This window comes from Aquarana catesbeiana, linkage group LG01 (assembly GCF_042186555.1).
Source record: "Aquarana catesbeiana isolate 2022-GZ linkage group LG01, ASM4218655v1, whole genome shotgun sequence".
Taxonomy (NCBI): Eukaryota; Metazoa; Chordata; class Amphibia; order Anura; family Ranidae; genus Aquarana; species Aquarana catesbeiana.
This window is the reverse complement of record NC_133324.1, coordinates 337879623-337898523: the sequence shown is the minus strand read 5'-3', so window position 1 is coordinate 337898523 and position 18901 is coordinate 337879623. Positions and strand designations below refer to the sequence as shown.

General features: G+C 40.5%; 1 protein-coding gene across 7 annotated transcripts in view; it reads right to left on the bottom strand.

Annotated features, from left to right (window-relative positions):
• ADCY4 (adenylate cyclase 4) overlaps window positions 1-18901 on the bottom strand; it is a 134224-nt gene that overhangs the window by 49815 nt on the left and 65508 nt on the right. For all 7 annotated transcript variants that reach the window (XM_073631846.1, XM_073631883.1, XM_073631870.1 and 4 more), the window contains exons 3-5: window positions 8307-8504; window positions 5749-5913; window positions 584-733 (exon numbers count right to left, since the gene is read on the bottom strand). In XM_073631846.1, the coding sequence (XP_073487947.1) occupies window positions 584-733; window positions 5749-5913; window positions 8307-8504 (513 nt within the window). The remainder of the gene's footprint in view (window positions 1-583; window positions 734-5748; window positions 5914-8306; window positions 8505-18901) is intronic.

The following is an 18901-nucleotide window of genomic DNA, read 5'->3' as shown; positions in this document are numbered from 1 at the left end:
GGCTGCTCTGTGCAAAACCACTGCACAGAGGAGGCAAGTATGACATGTTAATTTTTATTTTTTAAACAAGCCTTTACAATCACTTTAGGTTTATGATTTTGTGTTGGGCCTCATTCATAGCAATCTTGGGCCGCAGGTTGCACACTGTTGCCTTACACCCCCAACGCTCTTCTCCCCCTTCTTTCCAGGACAGCTCAGAACGATTCTGAATGGTCAGCACCGGCACAGAGAATCACTCTGATCCTTCCTGGAAACATTATAGAAGGAAGGGGGAAAAAGTTGGGTATTTATAATCCCCAGACCACTACATATAATTTACCTAGTCAGAAAAAAATGAAAGTAACTGTTCAAGGAGAAAAAAAAAATGTAGATATGCCCTTAAAAGAGGGCTACAGTTTGGAGCTCTGCAAGGTCATTACTTCTCCACTGAAGGTGCTTCCCACTTCACAAAAAATTAGGAAAGTCCCCAAATTATAAAATTAAAAGTAAAAGTAACACATTCTCCTGCATGTAATCCAGCACCACTGGTTAGTAGTGATGGAAGCCCCACAACCCAAGGGTGTTCCCATAATGGTCACCACACCTGCTGCCTCTCCTGAGAGTCCAGCTTACGTCTGGAATGAATGAAGTTGATGGCTTCGTGGTAAGTGTCCTTTAATGCACTCTCCGTGACACGCTTGTGATAACCGCCCACCACATTTCCACACAGCAAAATGATGGCATTTGCAATCATCTGCAAAAAGAAACAGTCAGTCAAAAGATTTCAAATTTCATTGTTAGATGTTCAAAATAAAGACTGCAGCAGATCTATGAAGAAGTAAATACAACATTCAGCACACGTTCACTGCAGGGGTTTCTTCCTGGTGCACTTTTTAAAAGTACAGCGATTGTTTCACCTGTAGTGCACATCACATATTCCCCTACTTGTAATAGACAGAACACGGTTTTATATAGCCTTTTATGAGGGAGAGATCACTCCATGCTGCAACAATTACCAATGTTTAATTTTTAGCTTCATTATAATAACATTTTAATATAGTGTTTTGCCATGTTCCATTGTTGTAATATATTAACCTATGCTATCACCTCATATTTAAACTTTAACAAGAGCTGCCACCAGTTTGTTTCAGTGACAACTGAAAATGTAGGACTTTCCTTTACTTTCATGCCCGGTAATCATGGTCACCAGGACAAATAGAGAGGGTAATTGGTAATCTCCACTCTGGGGACAGCAAGAGCAAAAATAAATAAATAATAATACGTTGACAGAGTTGGTAACCTTAACCTTCATTGCCCCCCCCCCCCCCAAAAAAAAAAAAAATCAGATCAGTGGTTGTTAATTCAACAGCTAAAGGGGGCCTAAAATGTGACCCCTGACATCACCAAAGGGCCACACATATATGTAATGCTTGAGAGGACTGCCAGAAACTGTAGACCTAAGAGAGGAAATAAGGGTCAGAGAATGTGGAAATGCTACATTTTTGGCTGGGGATATGCTGCAGAAGACAATATGAAGCTGGGAACAACTTAGATGAGGCTAGTAGAGATCAATGCTGCTGAGGTCCAGGGGCTGCACATTTTATACTAAAGGGTTGCAGGTTGGGAACCAGAGCTTTAGATGCATATACAGTGCATCCGGAAAGTATTCACCGTGCTTCACTTTCCACACATTTTGTTATGTTACAGCCTTATTCCAAAATGGATTAAATTAATTATTTTCCTCAAAATTCTACAAACAGTACCCCATAATGACAATGTCAAAGAAGTTTCTTTGAAATCTTTGTAAATTTATTAAAAGCAAAAAAACAAAAAAAAAAAAAATATCACATATATAATTATTCACAGCCTTTGCCATGACACTTAAAATTGAGCTCAGGTGCATCCTGTTTCCACAGAGTATCCTTGAGATGTTTCTAAAACTTGATTGGAGTCCACCTGTGATAAATTCAGTTGATTGGACATGATTTGGAAAGGCACACACCTGTCTATTTAAGGTTCCACAGTAAACAGTGCATGTCGGAGAACAAACCAAGCCATTAATGCCAAAGAAATACCTGTAGACCTCCGACACAGGATTGTATCGAGGCACAGATCTGGGGAAGGGTACAGAAAAATGTCTGCAGCATTGAAGGTCCCAATGACCACAGTGGGCTCCATCATCCATAAATGGAAGAAGTATGAAACCACCAAGACTTCCTAGGGCGGGCCGCCTGGCCAAACTGAGCGATCGGGGTCGAAGGGCCTTAGTCAGGGGGGTGACCAAGAACCGGATGGTTGGACAGAGCTCTACTGTTTTTCTGTGGAGAGAGGAGAACCTTCCAGAAGAAAAACCATCTCTGCAGCACTCCCCCAATTAGGCCTGTATGGTAGAGTGGCCAGACAGAAGACACTCCTCAGTAAAAAGCATATGACAAACACCTGGAGTTTGCCAAAAAGGCACCTGAAGGACTCTCAGACCATGAGAAACAAAATTATCTGGTATGATGAAACAAAGATTGAACTCTTTGGCCTGAATGGCAAGCATCATGTCTGAAGGAAACCAGACACCACTTATTACCTGGCCAATACCATCCCTACAATGAAGCATGGTGGTGGCAGCATCATGCTGTGGGGAAGTTTTTCAGTGGCAGGAACTTAGAAACTAGTCAGGATCGAGGGAAGGTGCATGCAGCAGTGTACAGAGACATCCTTGATGAAAACCTGCTCCAGAGCGCTCTGGACCTCAGACTGGGGCAAAGGTTCATCTTCCAACAGGAGAATGACCCTAAGCACACAGCCAAGTAAATAAAGGAGTGGCTACGGGACAACTCTGTAAATGTCCTTTAGTGCCCAGCCCAGCCAGAGCCCAGACATGAACCCGGTTAAATATCTCTGGAGAAATCTGAAAATGGCTGTGCACTGACACTCCCCATCCAACCTGATGGAGCTTGAGAGGTCCTGCAAAGAAGAATCTGCCCAAAATAGGTGTGCAAAGCTTGTAGCATCATACTCAAAAAGAATTGAGGCTGTATTTGGTGCCAAAAGGTGCTTCAACAAAGTATTGAGCAAAGGTTGTGAATACTTGTGTACGTGTGATTTTTTTCATTTTTTATTATTAATAAATTTGCAAAGTTTTCCAACAAACTTCTTTCACATTGTCATTATGGGGTATGGTTTGTAAAATTTTGAGAAAAATAAGGAATTTAATCTATTTTGGAAAAAGGCTGTAGCACAGGAATGTCCAAAGTCCGGCCCGTGTTCTGGTTTCATACGGCTTCATATATATATGTTCTGTCTATCCTAGGAGGCGGGACGAGGCCGCTGAGTAAACATGAGATTCTCCTGTAAGTAATCTGTTGTCGCTCGTCCCACCCCCTCCCTTTCCCCTCCGAGGCTGCAGATGGGCATGGATCAGGCTGCGCTGATGGCAATGGAGAGGCTGCATTCATGGCAATGGAGAGGCTGCATTCATGGCAATGGAGAGGCTGCATTCATGGCAATGGAGAGGCTGCATTCATGGCAATGGAGAGGCTGCATTCATGGCAATGGAGAGGCTCCATTCATGGCAATGGAGAGGCTCCATTCATGGCAATGGAGAGGCTGCATTCATGGCAATGGAGAGGCTGCATTCATGGCAATGGAGAGGCTGCATTCATGGCAATGGAGAGGCTGCATTCATGGCAATGGTGAGGCTGCATTCATGGCAATGGTGAGGCTACATTCATGGCAATGGTGAGGCTACATTCATGGCAATGGTGAGGCTGCAGATGGGCACTGATTAGGTTGCATTGATGGGCACTGACCCTTATTTTGCTTCACAGTACTCTATTTAAAATTTAGGGTTTTTCCTGAAATTTCCCTCAAAGTGAGAGTGCATGTTATACGCCGATAAATACGGTATATCCAAATAACACGCCCAAGCTCATCCTTAGTCCTGAGTGGTGCTTGGAGATTCTATATATATATCTCCAAATAACACGCCCGAGCTCATACCTAGACTCTTCACCATACACAGCCACAAAGGCAAGAGAATTCTTGTTGGGCAGTGTATTAGTTAACTGCTAGCCGACCAGCCACCGCAGTTATAGGTTGGCACGGCTGCGCAAATCGCCGTGGCTATATGTCGCTCCTTTAAGATGATCTAGCAGGTGGGCGAGATGTTCGCCGGGCACCCTCAATCGCTCGTTACAGAGCAGGAACGTGGAGCTGTGTAAACACACAGCTCCACGTCCTATCAGGGGAGTAGAGACAGATTGTGTGTTCCTACTATATAGGAACACCGATCGGTCTCCTCCCCTAGTCAGTCCCATCCCCCTCACAGTTCGAACACACCTAGGGAACACAGTTAACCCCTTGATAGTCCCCTGGTGTTAACCCCTTCCCTGCCAGTGACATTTATACAGTAATCAGTGGCTATTTTTAGCTCTGATCGCTGTATAAATGTCAATGGTTCCAAAAAAAGTGTTCCGATCTGTGTCGCAGTCCTGATTAAAAAAAAAAAAAAAAAAAAAAAAAAAATCGCAGATCGCTGCCATTACTAGTAAAAATAAAAAAAATAATGAAATTGCCATAAATGTATCCCCTGTTTTGTAGACGTTATAACTTTTGCGCAAACCAGTCAATATATGCTTATTGCGGGTTTTTTTTTTTACTATAAATATGTAGAAGAACACATATCGGCCTAAACTGATGAAGAATTTTTTTTATATATTTATTCTAGCAAAAAGTCCAAAATAGTGTTTTTTTTTCAAAATTGTCGCTTTTTTTTTTGTTTATAGCGCAAAAAATAAAACACCACAGAGGTGATCAAATACCACCAAAAGAAAGCTCTATTTGTGGGGAAAAAAGGACATACATTTTGTTCGGGTACAACGTCACACAACCGCGCAATTGTCAGCTAAACAGTGCCGTATCGCAAAAAATGGCCTGGTCAGGAAGGGGGCAAATCCTTCCGGGGCTGAAGTGGTTAATTTGCATTTCATTTTAATGGTTTAAAGAATGTCAGGCAAAATGGATGGCCCTCACGCATGTTCACTTCATCAAATCTGGCCCTCTTTGAAAAAAAAAGTTTGGACACCTCTGCTGTAGCATAACAATGTGGAAAAAGTGAAACGCTGTGAATACTTTCCTAGATGATCATATCCCAGAGCCTAGGACAGCAAAGCCAGCTACATAATACTGGTCACAAGTGCTTGTTATAATTAGGAAACAAAGCTAGAGGGGTACATACAATGATCAAACTCCAGCTATGATGTGCTAATAATGTTACATAATGCATCTATCTGTTTAGAATTATGACAGCGAGCATTAATAATGCTGCACCTAGCAATTTTCCAGCTGAAAGGAGAGGAGTTTATTTTAACAATAGTAATATAAAATTGAAAGGAGACAAAAATGAAAAATTAATATCATATATATCTTTATGACAGGTTTGATCATTTTTAGAAGACGCTCTTAAGGGCTATGGGAACTAATTTACAATTCTTCTCATTCTTTCCAAACTGCTGCCTTTAGGGCTCATGGAGCGTTTCGAAAGAGCACAGTGATTATGGAAGGTTTTCCCAGACCAATCTGCTCATTGCTATTCTAAGGTCTATTATACGGTGTTCACAGTTTAATGGTTAATTACCTGTATGTACACACCTTTACAAGAACCCTACAGTTCGTGTACTTGGAAAATATACCCGTGAGGTGAATAACAAAATGTTCTGACTACAGGAAGCTGTGACGCCTGGAAGTTGCATGCAGTTTATAAGAAGCGTTTCCTACCTGTAAGGCAAAATCCCCTGCAGGCTGCTTACTGGTTGAGGTCACATAGACACTAAGCACGATGATATGTGATGCTGAGCAGGTAAGCCCAGCAACGATCGCTCCCGTCATACATAATGGGAGCATGGTGTACAGGCTAATTGTCACAAATAACGTCCAATAAACCTGCAGAGAGCAACCACAACACAGAACGTTAGGCAAGAGAAAAAATACAATACCCATGTCATCGAATCTTTTTAAATACTGACACATTAAAATACACATTAGCATTATTTAAAATAAAAAAAAAAATGTAACTGGTGACCTGGCCAGTAACACACTTCCCGTCTTATGCCGCATACACACGATGGAACATTCCGACAACAAAATCCTGGGATTTATTTCCGACGGATGTTGGCTCAAACTTGTCTTGCATACACACGGTTGCACAAATCTTGTCGGAAATTCCGAACGTCAAAAACGCGGTGCCGTACAACAGGTACGACAAGCCGAGAAAGATAACGTTCAATAGCCAATGCGGCTCTTCTGCTGGATTCAGACCATGCGTGGAATTTTGTGCGTTGGAATTGTGTACACGCGATCGGAATTTCCGACAACAGATTTTGTGGTCGGAAAATTTGAGAACCAGCTCTCAAATTTTTGTTGTTGGAAATTCTGACAACAAATGTCCGATGGAGCATACACATGGTTGAAATTTACGACAACAAGCTCACATCGAACATCAGCTCTGGAGGTGTGTCAGCTCTGGATGGTGGAGAAACAGACACCCTTGGAGAGAAAGCATCGTCAGTCTGGGGGGGAAGGTAGTGTCAGACAGATAAGCATATTTAAAAGGGATTGTAAAGGTTCGTGTTATTTTCTTTTTAATAAACAAACATGTTAAACTTACCTCCTCTGTGCAAGGGTTTTGCACAGAGTGGTCCCGAACCTCCTTTTCTGGGGTCCTCCTGCGGCGCTCCTGGCTCCTCCTCTTCTGGAGTGCCCCTCTCCCTGTAAGCACTCGTGCGGGCGCGCTCCCCAGTCTATTGACACAGACAGTAGGACTCACCCCCGCCCCCCATGTCACTGGATTTGATTGACAGCAGTGGGAGCCTACGGCTCCCACTGCTATCAATCTATCCAATGAGGACCCAAGACAGTGGCTGAAGCTGCTGTGCTCGTCCCCGTCGCTGGAATGATCTGATCAGGTAAGTAAAAGGGGGGCTGCTGCAGCACAAAAAGGTTTTTCACCTTAATGCATAGAACCCCTTTAAAAGGACTAACAAAAAAGCCAAACGAACACTTTTAAAGCGGTCACAGCAATTTTTTTTTTGCATTTGAGGATAAAGGTTTCACATAAATGGATAAAAACTGACCATTATAAGCACCCCTCAGTGGTAAATGGTTTCTCTCAACTCTCTAACTGCCATTTCTTGCAGGACAGCTTTGTCTGTTAAAGTGGAAAAATAACAGACTTACTGGTAGGATCACCAGTTTAAAATATAGAGAGAAAAAAAACAGCCTCAAAAAAGAAACCTAAAGCGGTAGCAAATTGCATAAAAAAATATAGGAATCGTGCAGTTTAAGTCATAATGTGCTGCTAGTATGTATCGCATACTAGCACATAATGACAGACTTCTCTGAAAATGAAGCCCTCCAGCGGCGTGCTGTCACTGCTGAAGGCACTTCCATCTTCACCTGATCTTCCTTCTGGGCTCGCAGGCTTCGGCAATCTGAATGGCTGTTTAAAGCACGACTCTGAAGGAACAGCACGGGAATGCCGTTCCTTCAGAGCGCATGCACCGGTGACGTCACTGGCTGCATCTAAAAAGTAAGGATCTCATAAACGGTGCAGGTTTAGGAGACATTTAAAGGACCTATAGGTAAGCCTTATTATAGGCTTACCTATACGTAAAAATCATACAAGTGAGTTTACTCCCACTTTAATGCAACCACCATATCTACGAGTTGGAAAGATGAAATTTTAATAAACCCAAAATGTATTCTGTTTTAACTGTTAGAAATTTGACCCCCACTAACGATTAGTAAATTGAACAAATGTTTTTAAAACTAAAATTTAACTAGTGTGGCTATACATGGTTCTTTTTTTTTTTTGGTTCAGCCAGCGTTTCCCTCCCACCAGGACATTATATTCTAACAGCAGGACCTGCTGCTGTCAGGATACACTAATCAGCAGCTGCAGATCGAGAAAAGCTTTCCAACTTGTCTATTCGACAGAAGTCAATAAAACAAATGACTGTGTCTAGCAGGGATGGCCGAATTTCAATTAATATATGGCTCCCATCAGTAACTTGAACCCCTATATTCAAATAATTTCCTCATCCAGAGCTGCACCAAAAAAGGTCTGTAAATGGATCATACTTTGGTCAGTATATATGCTATATACCATCTTAACCCCCCCCCCTTACTGTTTTTTTTTTTTTTTTTCGCGATTGAAGCATTACCATATAAATCTTTTAAGAAGCCAATGCTGTACTCATTGGTGTCAGTAATTAAAAAGGTTGAGTTGTCAACTCTATTCATGGCTTACTACATGCCTTATTCAAAAGCTATCTTACCTGGTCCCATGGAGTAACAAAACTGCTTGTAAAAATGAACACATAGCCCATGGCTACCAAACATCCCCAGATGATGACCGCCAATAACTTCATACCCTTCTGTAGCACAGTTTCTATGCACACCAGTATGAAGAGTATAGTAAACACCCCCAAGGCACAGAAAACGGTCACTAGGAAGCCAACATTGTCCGAGAACGTCTGAAAGCACAAACAAAAGCAGAATGATGTCACCACACCCATCACAACATTGTGCACTTTTAATGTTGCATGAACACAAACTTTTCATTTGAATTGTTGAAGGCATACAATAAAGACAAAAAGCAAATCAACAGAAAGGTACATTTATCCAAATAATATTATTATTATTAATAATAATTAAATACTTTCACTTCTGATTCACTAATTTTCACATAATACTTCAAAAGAGTGAATCTTGTATTAAAACATTGATAAACTAGACTCCTAAATGTATCCATGAAAAATGTATTTTTAAAATACTGCATATTTTTTCTCCATAACCTCTGGCACACTATATATTCGACTAAGGCTCGGTTCACACAAGGGGCGGCACGACCTGCACACGACTGCCACGGCGACTTGCAAAACGACTTCTGTATAGAAGTCTATGCAAGTCGCCCCCAAAGTAGTACAGGAACCGTTTTCTAAGTCAGAGCGACGTTAGAACGGTTCCATTGTACAGAACGGGAGGCGACTTGTCAGGCGACTAGGTCGCCTGACAAGTCGCCCCGTGTGAACCGGCACTAAGAACTCACTCACAATGGTCTTGTTACGCAGTATGTGCAATGTAGACAAAATGCAGGGACCAGGGTTGTGAAAAAAGGCTTTCAAATGGAACATTTCACACATACTAACTACGAGAAAAGGCCTGTGTGCCGTAGTTTTGGCTGTACTGTTCTGAGAGTTTCACCCACGTTGAGGATTGTTACCACAATTTTTGTTGCTGCATTTGTGGAGTGGATGCATAGCATGAGCCCAAAGACTGAGAGCTAGACAAGATCTTCTGAAATGCAAAGCATTGCCAGTCCAACATGAATGTAGGCTTTGGAAGCTGGAGAGGCGTGTTCAGTTAGGTATAAGAATTATTCTGGTGAGTTGTCACCAGCAGCGTTAATTTTGAAGTCACATTTCAATTTAGTTTTAGCCATAGTCTTAGCTTAAATACCATTTTTGTTTTAGTAATTTTTTAGTAATCTAAATTGTTTTACTTGTATTTCAGTTGATGAAAAGATTTTTCTTGACAAAATTACCACTGGTCACCAGTACAGCAAAAAGAGAAAGCCTTTTAATGGAGCCACATGTTACAGTGGCAACTGTCTAAGTGGGTATTTTCCTCACTTGGAAGGGATATCAGCTCACCTGTATGCCTACATGACTGGAATGAAATTCGATTATAGACACAGATAGGGTAAAAAAAATGACAGAGGTTTACCATTCCCTATGCTATAAAGCAAAAGAGTAAGGTTTTGATTTTAGATATAAATTACATACATTTGGGCCCATTCACACATTCAGCTGGAAAGACAGTTCCAAAATCCATGTTATCCAATTGAAGAAGAAAAAAGGAGAAAGAAGGAGGAAGAAAAAGGAAGGAGGAAGAAGAAACTGTGCTATCAGGGCACAAATGCAGGCACACTCCCGAGCCAGGCTTTATAAGTCCATAGACACACAGCGAGGCTCAGACGCTGACCTATAAAGGGGCAATAGCAGTGATCTTTACTAGCCTCATGTAATATATCCTCAATCTCTCACTGTCTTCGGCAGCAGGTCTCCACCCAAACTTGTAGCATGTCCTCAGTCTCCGACCAGGATTTCCTCTAGAACAGGAGTCTCCAAACTTTTTAAATAAAGGGCCAGTTTACAGTCTTTCAGACTTTAGAGAGGCTGGACTAGGGCCAGTGGGAGTAGAAAGTACTGGTATCCAGTGGGAGAAAACAATGTCCTATCTTTGGTGTCAGTGGGAGGACCAATGCCCAATCATTGGTGTCAATAGAAGAAATGATGCCCCATTGTTGGTGTCAGTGGATGGAATAGTACCCCAAGGGTGGGATAAAAGTAAGCAAAAGAACCGCTGCTCTAGAATGTCTCCAGCCTCTGAAGTCCTATCTAGTATTACTACTCAACATTATGCGCAACCCGTCGGTGATGTCACGGGCTGCAGTAGAGGCCTTCTATACCTAGTAACAACCATTGCCCTAAAAAGGTTTTAAAAAATCCTTACGGAGATAAATATGGAGGCTAGCATGGATGGCCCCCTTCCATAAATACTAGCTGTCTAGTTTTAATAGTTTGAGTCACTGACCCCAAACAAGCATAGACATCACGGATCCCAAATCAGAATGCCTGATCCACATACATCTTTTAAGTTAGTGACAAAACTACAGAAGCCACGGATAAATTACAAAAGGCAGGAAATCAGAACTTGAAAAAGCAAAAGTTCAGCAATAACGGCTTCCAAACATCCTTTATTGCAAGTTTCTTTTAAAAATATTGTAACACAATGTAGAGGATATCATGAAACTCACTTTATTCATCAATTACTTAACTTAGACAGAGAATCTTTGGCTTATCACAGACCTCTCAGCTGCAGATACAAATAGTGGAATATATGCAATGTTGTAGATTTATATATACACTGGTCTTTGAGATTATGCTGTTTCTCAGAAAATGCCCTATGTTTCTCAATCTACAGCATATCCTGTGTGCAATTTATGTACATAATACTCTTCTAAAGTTAAAACTTTGTACTGTATGAAAGCTTAATTTAAATTATTGAAAACAAATCATTACCAGCATAGAGCAAATTTTAACAACACTGGCTTTTACCAGTAGGCACCACCACGGATTTCTGCTAGTCAAGTAATCTTCCCAGAGACCCTAATACTTATTGTGATGATCAGAGAATTATTCTACAAAATGTACCCAATATCTGCAATAAGGCTGGATTCACATCTATGCAGTTTTAGTGCTTTTTGCATTTTGCAGATTTGCACTACAGTCCATTTAACATGGTTTCCTATGGAACACGTTCTGTAGTGCAAATCTGCAAAATGCAAAAAGCACTAAAACTGCATAGGTGTGAATCCAGCCTAAGACCCTAGTGAAACACATGAAGACTGTTGCACCACAGTTGTCTGCATCATTTATCCCTGCATATGGCTAACCATACACTTACAATATTTGTTTTCTCATAACGATTTTACCAACCTATATTTCAAAGTTTCTATTCTTTTGGTAAACATACCTTAAAGCGGGGGTCCACCTATCTATCGTTTTTTTTTTTTTTTGAGTTCATTCGCAAACTTTTCTTCTCGGCATTACATACTCACATATTGTGTGTAATATGTCCGCCTGTGTCAGATTTCGTCGGAAAGAATAACTTATATTATTCACTGCAGGCAGTTTCTATCTTCATTGTGGGCATTTGAAGCCCACAAGCATTTCCTGGATGTGGTGAATGCTGTGCTCCCAGCATTCACCGCTCGTTCCCGCACATTCTCAGTGGCATCCTGGGAAGCCTGAGACTAGCTCCCAGGATTCTGGGAGAGGCTAGAAACACGCCTACTCCCACGGGAGGAGAACCAGGAAGTGCAAAGAAGAATAGAAAAATAAAAGGTAATTACGGCGATTTAAATTTTTTTAAACGGCATGTCAGCATCTAGGCAAGGAAGAGAATACATACAGATATTGTTCAAAATTTGGGTGGAACCCCGCTTTAATCGTATCTAAAGCTGGCCATGGATGGATCGACTTGCGACAGGATCAGCAGGTATTGTCCAAATTTCACTCCATGTGTGGCCATTGCCACTCAACAGAAGTCCATCAATCGACTTCTGCTGAAGGGACCTGTTGGAAAAAAAGTCACTTGATCAGCGGCCGTAGCCCTGATCCGTGTATTTTGAAAGCGGAGGGCTCCCACCACTGTCAGAATACAATACCCCAGTGGGGAGGAGTCCCTCATCCACCTTGAACGTGTGAATGGGGGAAATCGGTTCAGTTTTTTTTTCCCCATCCAACCCACTGGCTGAATGAAAAAAATAAATAAATAACTGAGCCATGTTCTCAGTTTAGTGCAAAGCTTGTCAATTGATTTAACCATCCAGTCACAAGATTGCTGCCCTCCAGCGGAATGCGATATAATTTCTGTAACCCCGGTGTGACAGACAGTTTTTGGATATGGTGGAGAAGCATTAGATTACTGGTCAGGTTTTTATTACTGAGTGTTCTCATTAGGGCGATGCACCCTCTCTATTTGTCTGGTTTACCATTATCATTGATGGTATTCACAGAATTTTGGGCTGTCCCCAAGACAACATGGGTAATCTTCTAAGGGAGACACTAGATCTTGTGGCCCGGGTGACAACTATAAATTCTCTCACATCCAGTTTTGGCTATTGGACAGGAAGTGAAATCTACCCAATTGGACACAGATGGACAAAAAAAAAAAAAAAGACGGGTTATAACCCGCTTAACCACTTCCCAACTGGCTCACGTACATTTACGGCAGCAGGTTGGCTCCCCTGCGCAAATCGTACCTGTACGTCGGCACCTTTAAAAGCCATAGCAGGCACGCGCCCGCTGCATGGCGGGGGACCCAATGCGCAATGCCGGCGGGCGTGATGTCCGCCGGCCTCCCGCAATCATGGGCATGGGGGTCAGAACGGGGATTTGTGTGTGTAGAAACATAAATCCCTGTTCTGACAGGTCAGACCTGCTGATCCTAGTAATTAGGAACAGCGATAGGTCTCCTCCTCCTGTCAGTACACTGCACCCACAGTTAGAAACACACGAGGTAACACATTTAACCCCTTGATTGCCCCCTAGTCTTAACCCCTGCATTTTTATAGCACTGATCGCTGTATAAATGTTAATGGTCCCAAAAAAAAAAAAAAAAAAAGTGTCCGATCTGTCCGCCGCAATGTTGCAGTCCCCAAAAATCGCAGATTGCCGCCATTATCATACAAAAAAAAAAAATTAAAAATACATAAATCTATCCCCTATTTTGTAGACGCTATAATTTTTGCGCAAACTAATCAATATACACTTATTGCGTTTTTACCAAAAACATGTAGAAAAATACATACTGGCCTAAACCTATGAATACATTTTTTTTTTAAATATATATTTATAGCAAAAAGTAAAAAAATGTTTTTTGTTTTTTTTGTTTATAGCGCAAAAAATAAAAAAAACGCAGAGGTGATCAAATACCACCAAAAGAAAGCTTTATTTGTGGCAAAAAAAGGACATCAATTTTGGGTACAGCATCGCACGACCGCGCATTTGTCAGTTAAAAGAGACGCAGTGCTCTATCGCAAAAAATGGCCTGGTCATTAAGAGGGGCTGAAGTGGTTAAAGTAGAACTAAAGGCATTTTTGGATACAATAAGGGAGGGTTATAACCTCTATCAGTTTTTTTGCCATCTATGTCCCACTGACTTCTGTTGTCAACAGGTTCCAAGAACTAATGTCCCCACTGAAAGATTTCCTCTTGATTACTGTTTGGGAGACAACCTAAAATTTGGGATCTCCTTTCACTTTGGTGATAATGGTAAACAGAACAGAGACCGTGAATATTCCTAATAGGGGCACAGATTACAATTAAAACCAACAGGTGTTCTAATACTTCTCCACGCACCATTTAATTATACTTTAAATCATTGTCACATTCTATTTGTAATAATATTGCTAGGGCAATAATTTATGTAACAGCACTGTATACAATATATAGGGCAAAGAGCGGAGATCCTGACATTATGTTTATTGCCCGATGTGCTACTTTAAAAAATAAACAAAAGCTTTCCAGAAAATTTACGTATTTCTATTCATACATCAGCTGAGATTTTAATTTTGTTGTCCAAAAAAACTGGGAGCAACATTTTAATTTCCTATTTCTATTAGCATTCACGAGTAATTGTAGAAAGAGCAACTATAAATAAGCTGAATTTGGATGAGGGCCGGGATGAATGTTTTCAGAACCTAGCAACTATATTGCTTGGCCAACATTTGAGCGCCTTACAGTTATAAAATGGTTTACTGAAGACCACAGCTCTTAAAACAAAGTCAACTGCAAAAGCTCAAAAACGAAAGCATTACAAAGTGGGAATAAAAACACAATTGAGCATACAAAGCTATTCCTATGTGTCCTTCCTGCGTGGAGGTTGTGCACATTCCTCTTTTGATACGGACTTCTCTTCATACTCAAAACAGTCAATAACATTTTGAACAAGAACACAATTGATCATGGCTCAGGTCAAACATCTTTTTTTAAAATGATTTCAAGCTCTAGTTCGGCAATATTAGCCCAGGTCAGACTAAAAGAAATTAAGTTGCTTCAGTTGTTAAAGGTGATGTACAGTGGTTTTGAATAGATTTTCTTTAATTATTGTCTAGTCTAAAAAACACAAATGTGTTAAAAAAAAAAATATATATTTTTTTGGTTAGGGTGGTATGAAATGTTGCATATGAATAGTGTTGCAGCAGGTGGAGCTCCACGCTTCTGTTTTACAGACTAGATTTCACAACTTATATATATATAAAAAATATAATAATAATAATAATACTACATTCAGAAAATGTTACATCAACCAACAAAATAGAAAAAAAAAAAAAAAAGTGTCAAGTTCAACTATTGCTTTTCATGCTTATACATCTTTTATAAAGCTTTCACTAAGTCTTGGAAAAACGCTAATGCTAAAATCCTATCTGAACACTGCTTGTGCTAATCGCATAGTTACTGAACAATAATAAGCACTATGTTGGTTACAAAAACCTTCAGGCAAAATGGAAAAGGTCTACTGTTTCACAGTAAAACTGTTGAGAAAATTACTATTTGCCTGAGAAAAATTACCTTAGAATAAGTCAAAACGAAAGAAAATTTTGTTAATTATTTAAATGGAACACTACATAGTCCCACCCCTAAAGGGTTTTCTCTTGTGTATTCACTAGGGATGATGGCATGCCACCCACTGTAAACCAGAGCTACCCCCCCAAAACACTTAATAGACCACACAGCAACGTTGCTCAGTCTAGTTTCTAGCGCTATGTGTGAGCATGCCGTCTATAGCTCTTATATGTGTATGTGCATTTTATTTATTTATATATAAATATAAAGATATGTTTATTGGTACAAAAGGATAAAATCTGATAGAGCATACAAAACATCATGCAAATATATGAGATGAAGGTACAAAAAATGTATAAAAAGAAATAATGACATCTAACGTGTTTCGATGAAATACAAAAGGTTTGTCTGAAAGGTAAGGCTTAATGTACACGGGAGGTTTTAAAACCTCTCCTGAACGATTTAACTTGACAGATAGTAACCGACATTTAAAAATGTCAGTTTTGCTGTGTTTGCGTTTAGAAGTTTTTTTTTTTTGCAAAATGGTCAAAAATGAAAAATACCTGTAAAAGGAAACTACCGTGTTTACAAGCTGTTAAAAGGCATTTGGCATTTCAAATGCCTCTGAACATCCGTCCTGAGTGCATTTTTTTGCTTTCCAAAAAATGCTTCTAAACAAATTGCCCAAAAACGACTATAAATGATCCTGTGTATATGTACTGATAAGGTAACAAAGGAGAGTTCAGGGGCAACAGAAAAAAAATGCCCAACTGCTGCTAAACTTCCGTTTACCAGCAGCAGTGTACATGAAGCCTAAGTGTAGACATAAATACACAAAACAAAGATGTATAGAAACAATTCATATACATACAGTATCTCACAAAAATGAGTACACCCCTCACATTTTTGTAAATATTTTATTATATCTTTTCATGTGACAACACCGTAGAAATTACACTTTGCTACAATGTAAAGTAGTGAGTGTACAGCTTGTATAACAGTGTAAATTTGCTGTCCCCTCAAAATAACTCAACACACAGCCATTAATGTCTAAACCTCTGGCAACAAAAGTGAGTACACCAAATGAAAATGTCCAAATTGGGCCCAATTAGCAATTTTCCCTCCCTGGTGTCACGTGACTCCTTAGTGTTACAAGGTCTCAGGTGTGAATGGGGAGCAGGTGTGTTAAATTTGGTGTTATCGCTCTCACTCTCTCATACTGGTCACTGGAAGTTCAACATGGCACCTCATGGCAAGGAACTATGAGGATCTCAAAAAAATAATAATTTTTGCTCTACATAAAGATGGCCTAGGCTATAAGAAGATTGCCAAGATCCTAAAACTGAGCTGTAGCATGGTGGCCAAGACCATACAGCAGTTAACACAATAGGTTCCACTCGGAACAGGCCTCGCCATGGTTGACCAAAGGAGTTGAGTGCACATGTCCAGCTTCATATGCAGAGGTTGTCTTTGAGAAATAGACATATGAATGCTGCCAGCATTGCTCCAGAAGTTGAAGGGGTGGAGGGTCAGCCTGTCAGTGTTCAGACCATACGCCGCACACTGCATCAATATGGTCTGCATGGCTGTCGTCCCAGAAGGAAGCCTCTTCTAAAGATGATGCACAAGAAAGCCCACAAACCATTTGCTGAAGACAAGCAGACTAAGGACATGGATTACTGGAACCATGTCCTGTGGTCTGATGAGACTATGGTGTCAAGCGTGTGTGGCGGCAACCAGGTGAGTACAAATACAAATGTGTCTTGCCTACAGTCAAGCATGGTGGTGGGAGTGTCATGGTCTGGGGTTGCATGAGTGCTGCCGGCACTGGGGAGCAACAATACATTTTTTATAATGTATTGATTGTTGTCTGGATTTTGTTAAAGCACGTTTATATGCTTTAAGGCATGTTTTAGAGTAGCCCCTTAGAAGTAATCAGGCTCTCAATTGGTCAGCCTCAATTTTAAAGCTGGGTTGTTTGGCTTGTTAGGCTGGGTTCACACTATTGTGAATTGAATGCGCTTTTTACCACATCCAATTCGCATGTCAGGAGATCTATGGAGGTCTTGTGCATCTTCAGGTTTGAATTCAGCCAAAAATTCCGGCTGAATTCGGACCTGAAACGGTGAACAAGGATGCACCGGACCCCCTGCTGTGAGCCGCAACTTAAACAAAAGAGATGCTCTTAGCCTGGGTTCACACTTGTGTGATGTAAACACATTACTCTGCACCTCACATGCGATGTCTGCAGTGTGATTTCAGCCATACATTTTGTATGGTTAAAAATCACATCACATCTGCAAAAAAATGGTGCAGCCCCCATCCCCCCCCCCCCCCCCCCCCCTGCACCGTGTGTTCACACCTACTGCATTTTGAAATCTGATTTGAGGAGTCATTAGGATAACATTGACACCCGCAGCATATCGCATGAAGGCTGTACAATTGCAATGCAGTGCGGGAAACGCACAGGATTCGCTGCATTTCCAGCATCACATAAGTGTGCACCAGGACTTAGTCTATAAAAATTCTATGCAACCAGTCTTGTAAACCAGGCACCCCTGCCTGACAGTGCAGCCAGATCCTGGACCTCCCTGCAGTGGCAACATATACCCTTAGCCTTCCGTCGAGCCAATAAAGAGGTAACAGCAGTCATTAATTAGCAGTCATGTTCGGACAGCATGTAATCACTGGCTCCTGCACCTCCCACTCTCAGTCTGAGTGCTGCTGTACAGGGGATTACAAGAGTCTGCTTAGACCAAATCAGGCACTTGAAAATTCAAATGATATTATTTTCAAGAAATGCTATAAAATGTTTTCGGATAAAGCCTGGATTTAAGCTATATCTAAAAACAGCACACTACTGCGGTTTCTGAGCTTCCTATGAACAGCATGATTTCCATTTTACTATTGTTTGGATAACTAAAAGTAGAACCTACATATAGAATAAACCAATATGACTACTTATATGTAGATATAGAATACAAATGATACAAAAGCATTTAAAGATTCACATACAACAATATTATGTACAGTATATCATAATCCTCTCTTAATATTGCAAAGACTATACATCTTAATGTCCCCTTAAAATAGTACAAAAAAAGAAAAGAAGAGAAAAAGTCCCAAACATCTATTTTTTAAATCCATATCTTCATTCCCCTCCAGTGCAGATTTATCAGAAATTTCCCTTTAAATGAACAACCACTTGCAGATTGCAGATGAAGCATCTTCCAAATAGAAACTAAATGAGCAGTTTCCATCAGTTATCATTCATTGTCTGTGAAAGAAATTGGCAGACGAGTACAAGATCCATTTTTATCTCTTATAGATTAAAATCCACCACATTCCTGGAAATGAAAGGCTGAGAAGGCTTCAGAAAAAAAAAAAAAAAAAAAAAAAAAAAAACACACAGCAAGCAAACACTGAACAAAGGAGCATCTATTACAGCGACACAAATCTGGATATCAGAGCACTGGGTACAGCTCATTTAAGATTTATTTATATCAGATATTATACTCATTATCATTTGATAAAGTACAACTTCGCTCCAGGATTAAACAAAGCACACATACCTTGTAGTATTATCTCTTTGTGAATTGTCAGATAAAAGAGCCATTAAATCTGAACTATGTAAAACTCTCCTGGTTTAGGAAGATAATTTAACAATTACACACAAAAGTTAGTAAATAAGTAAATCATTTAAAGGCCCCATTCACAATGGCAGTGTCAAACCTGCG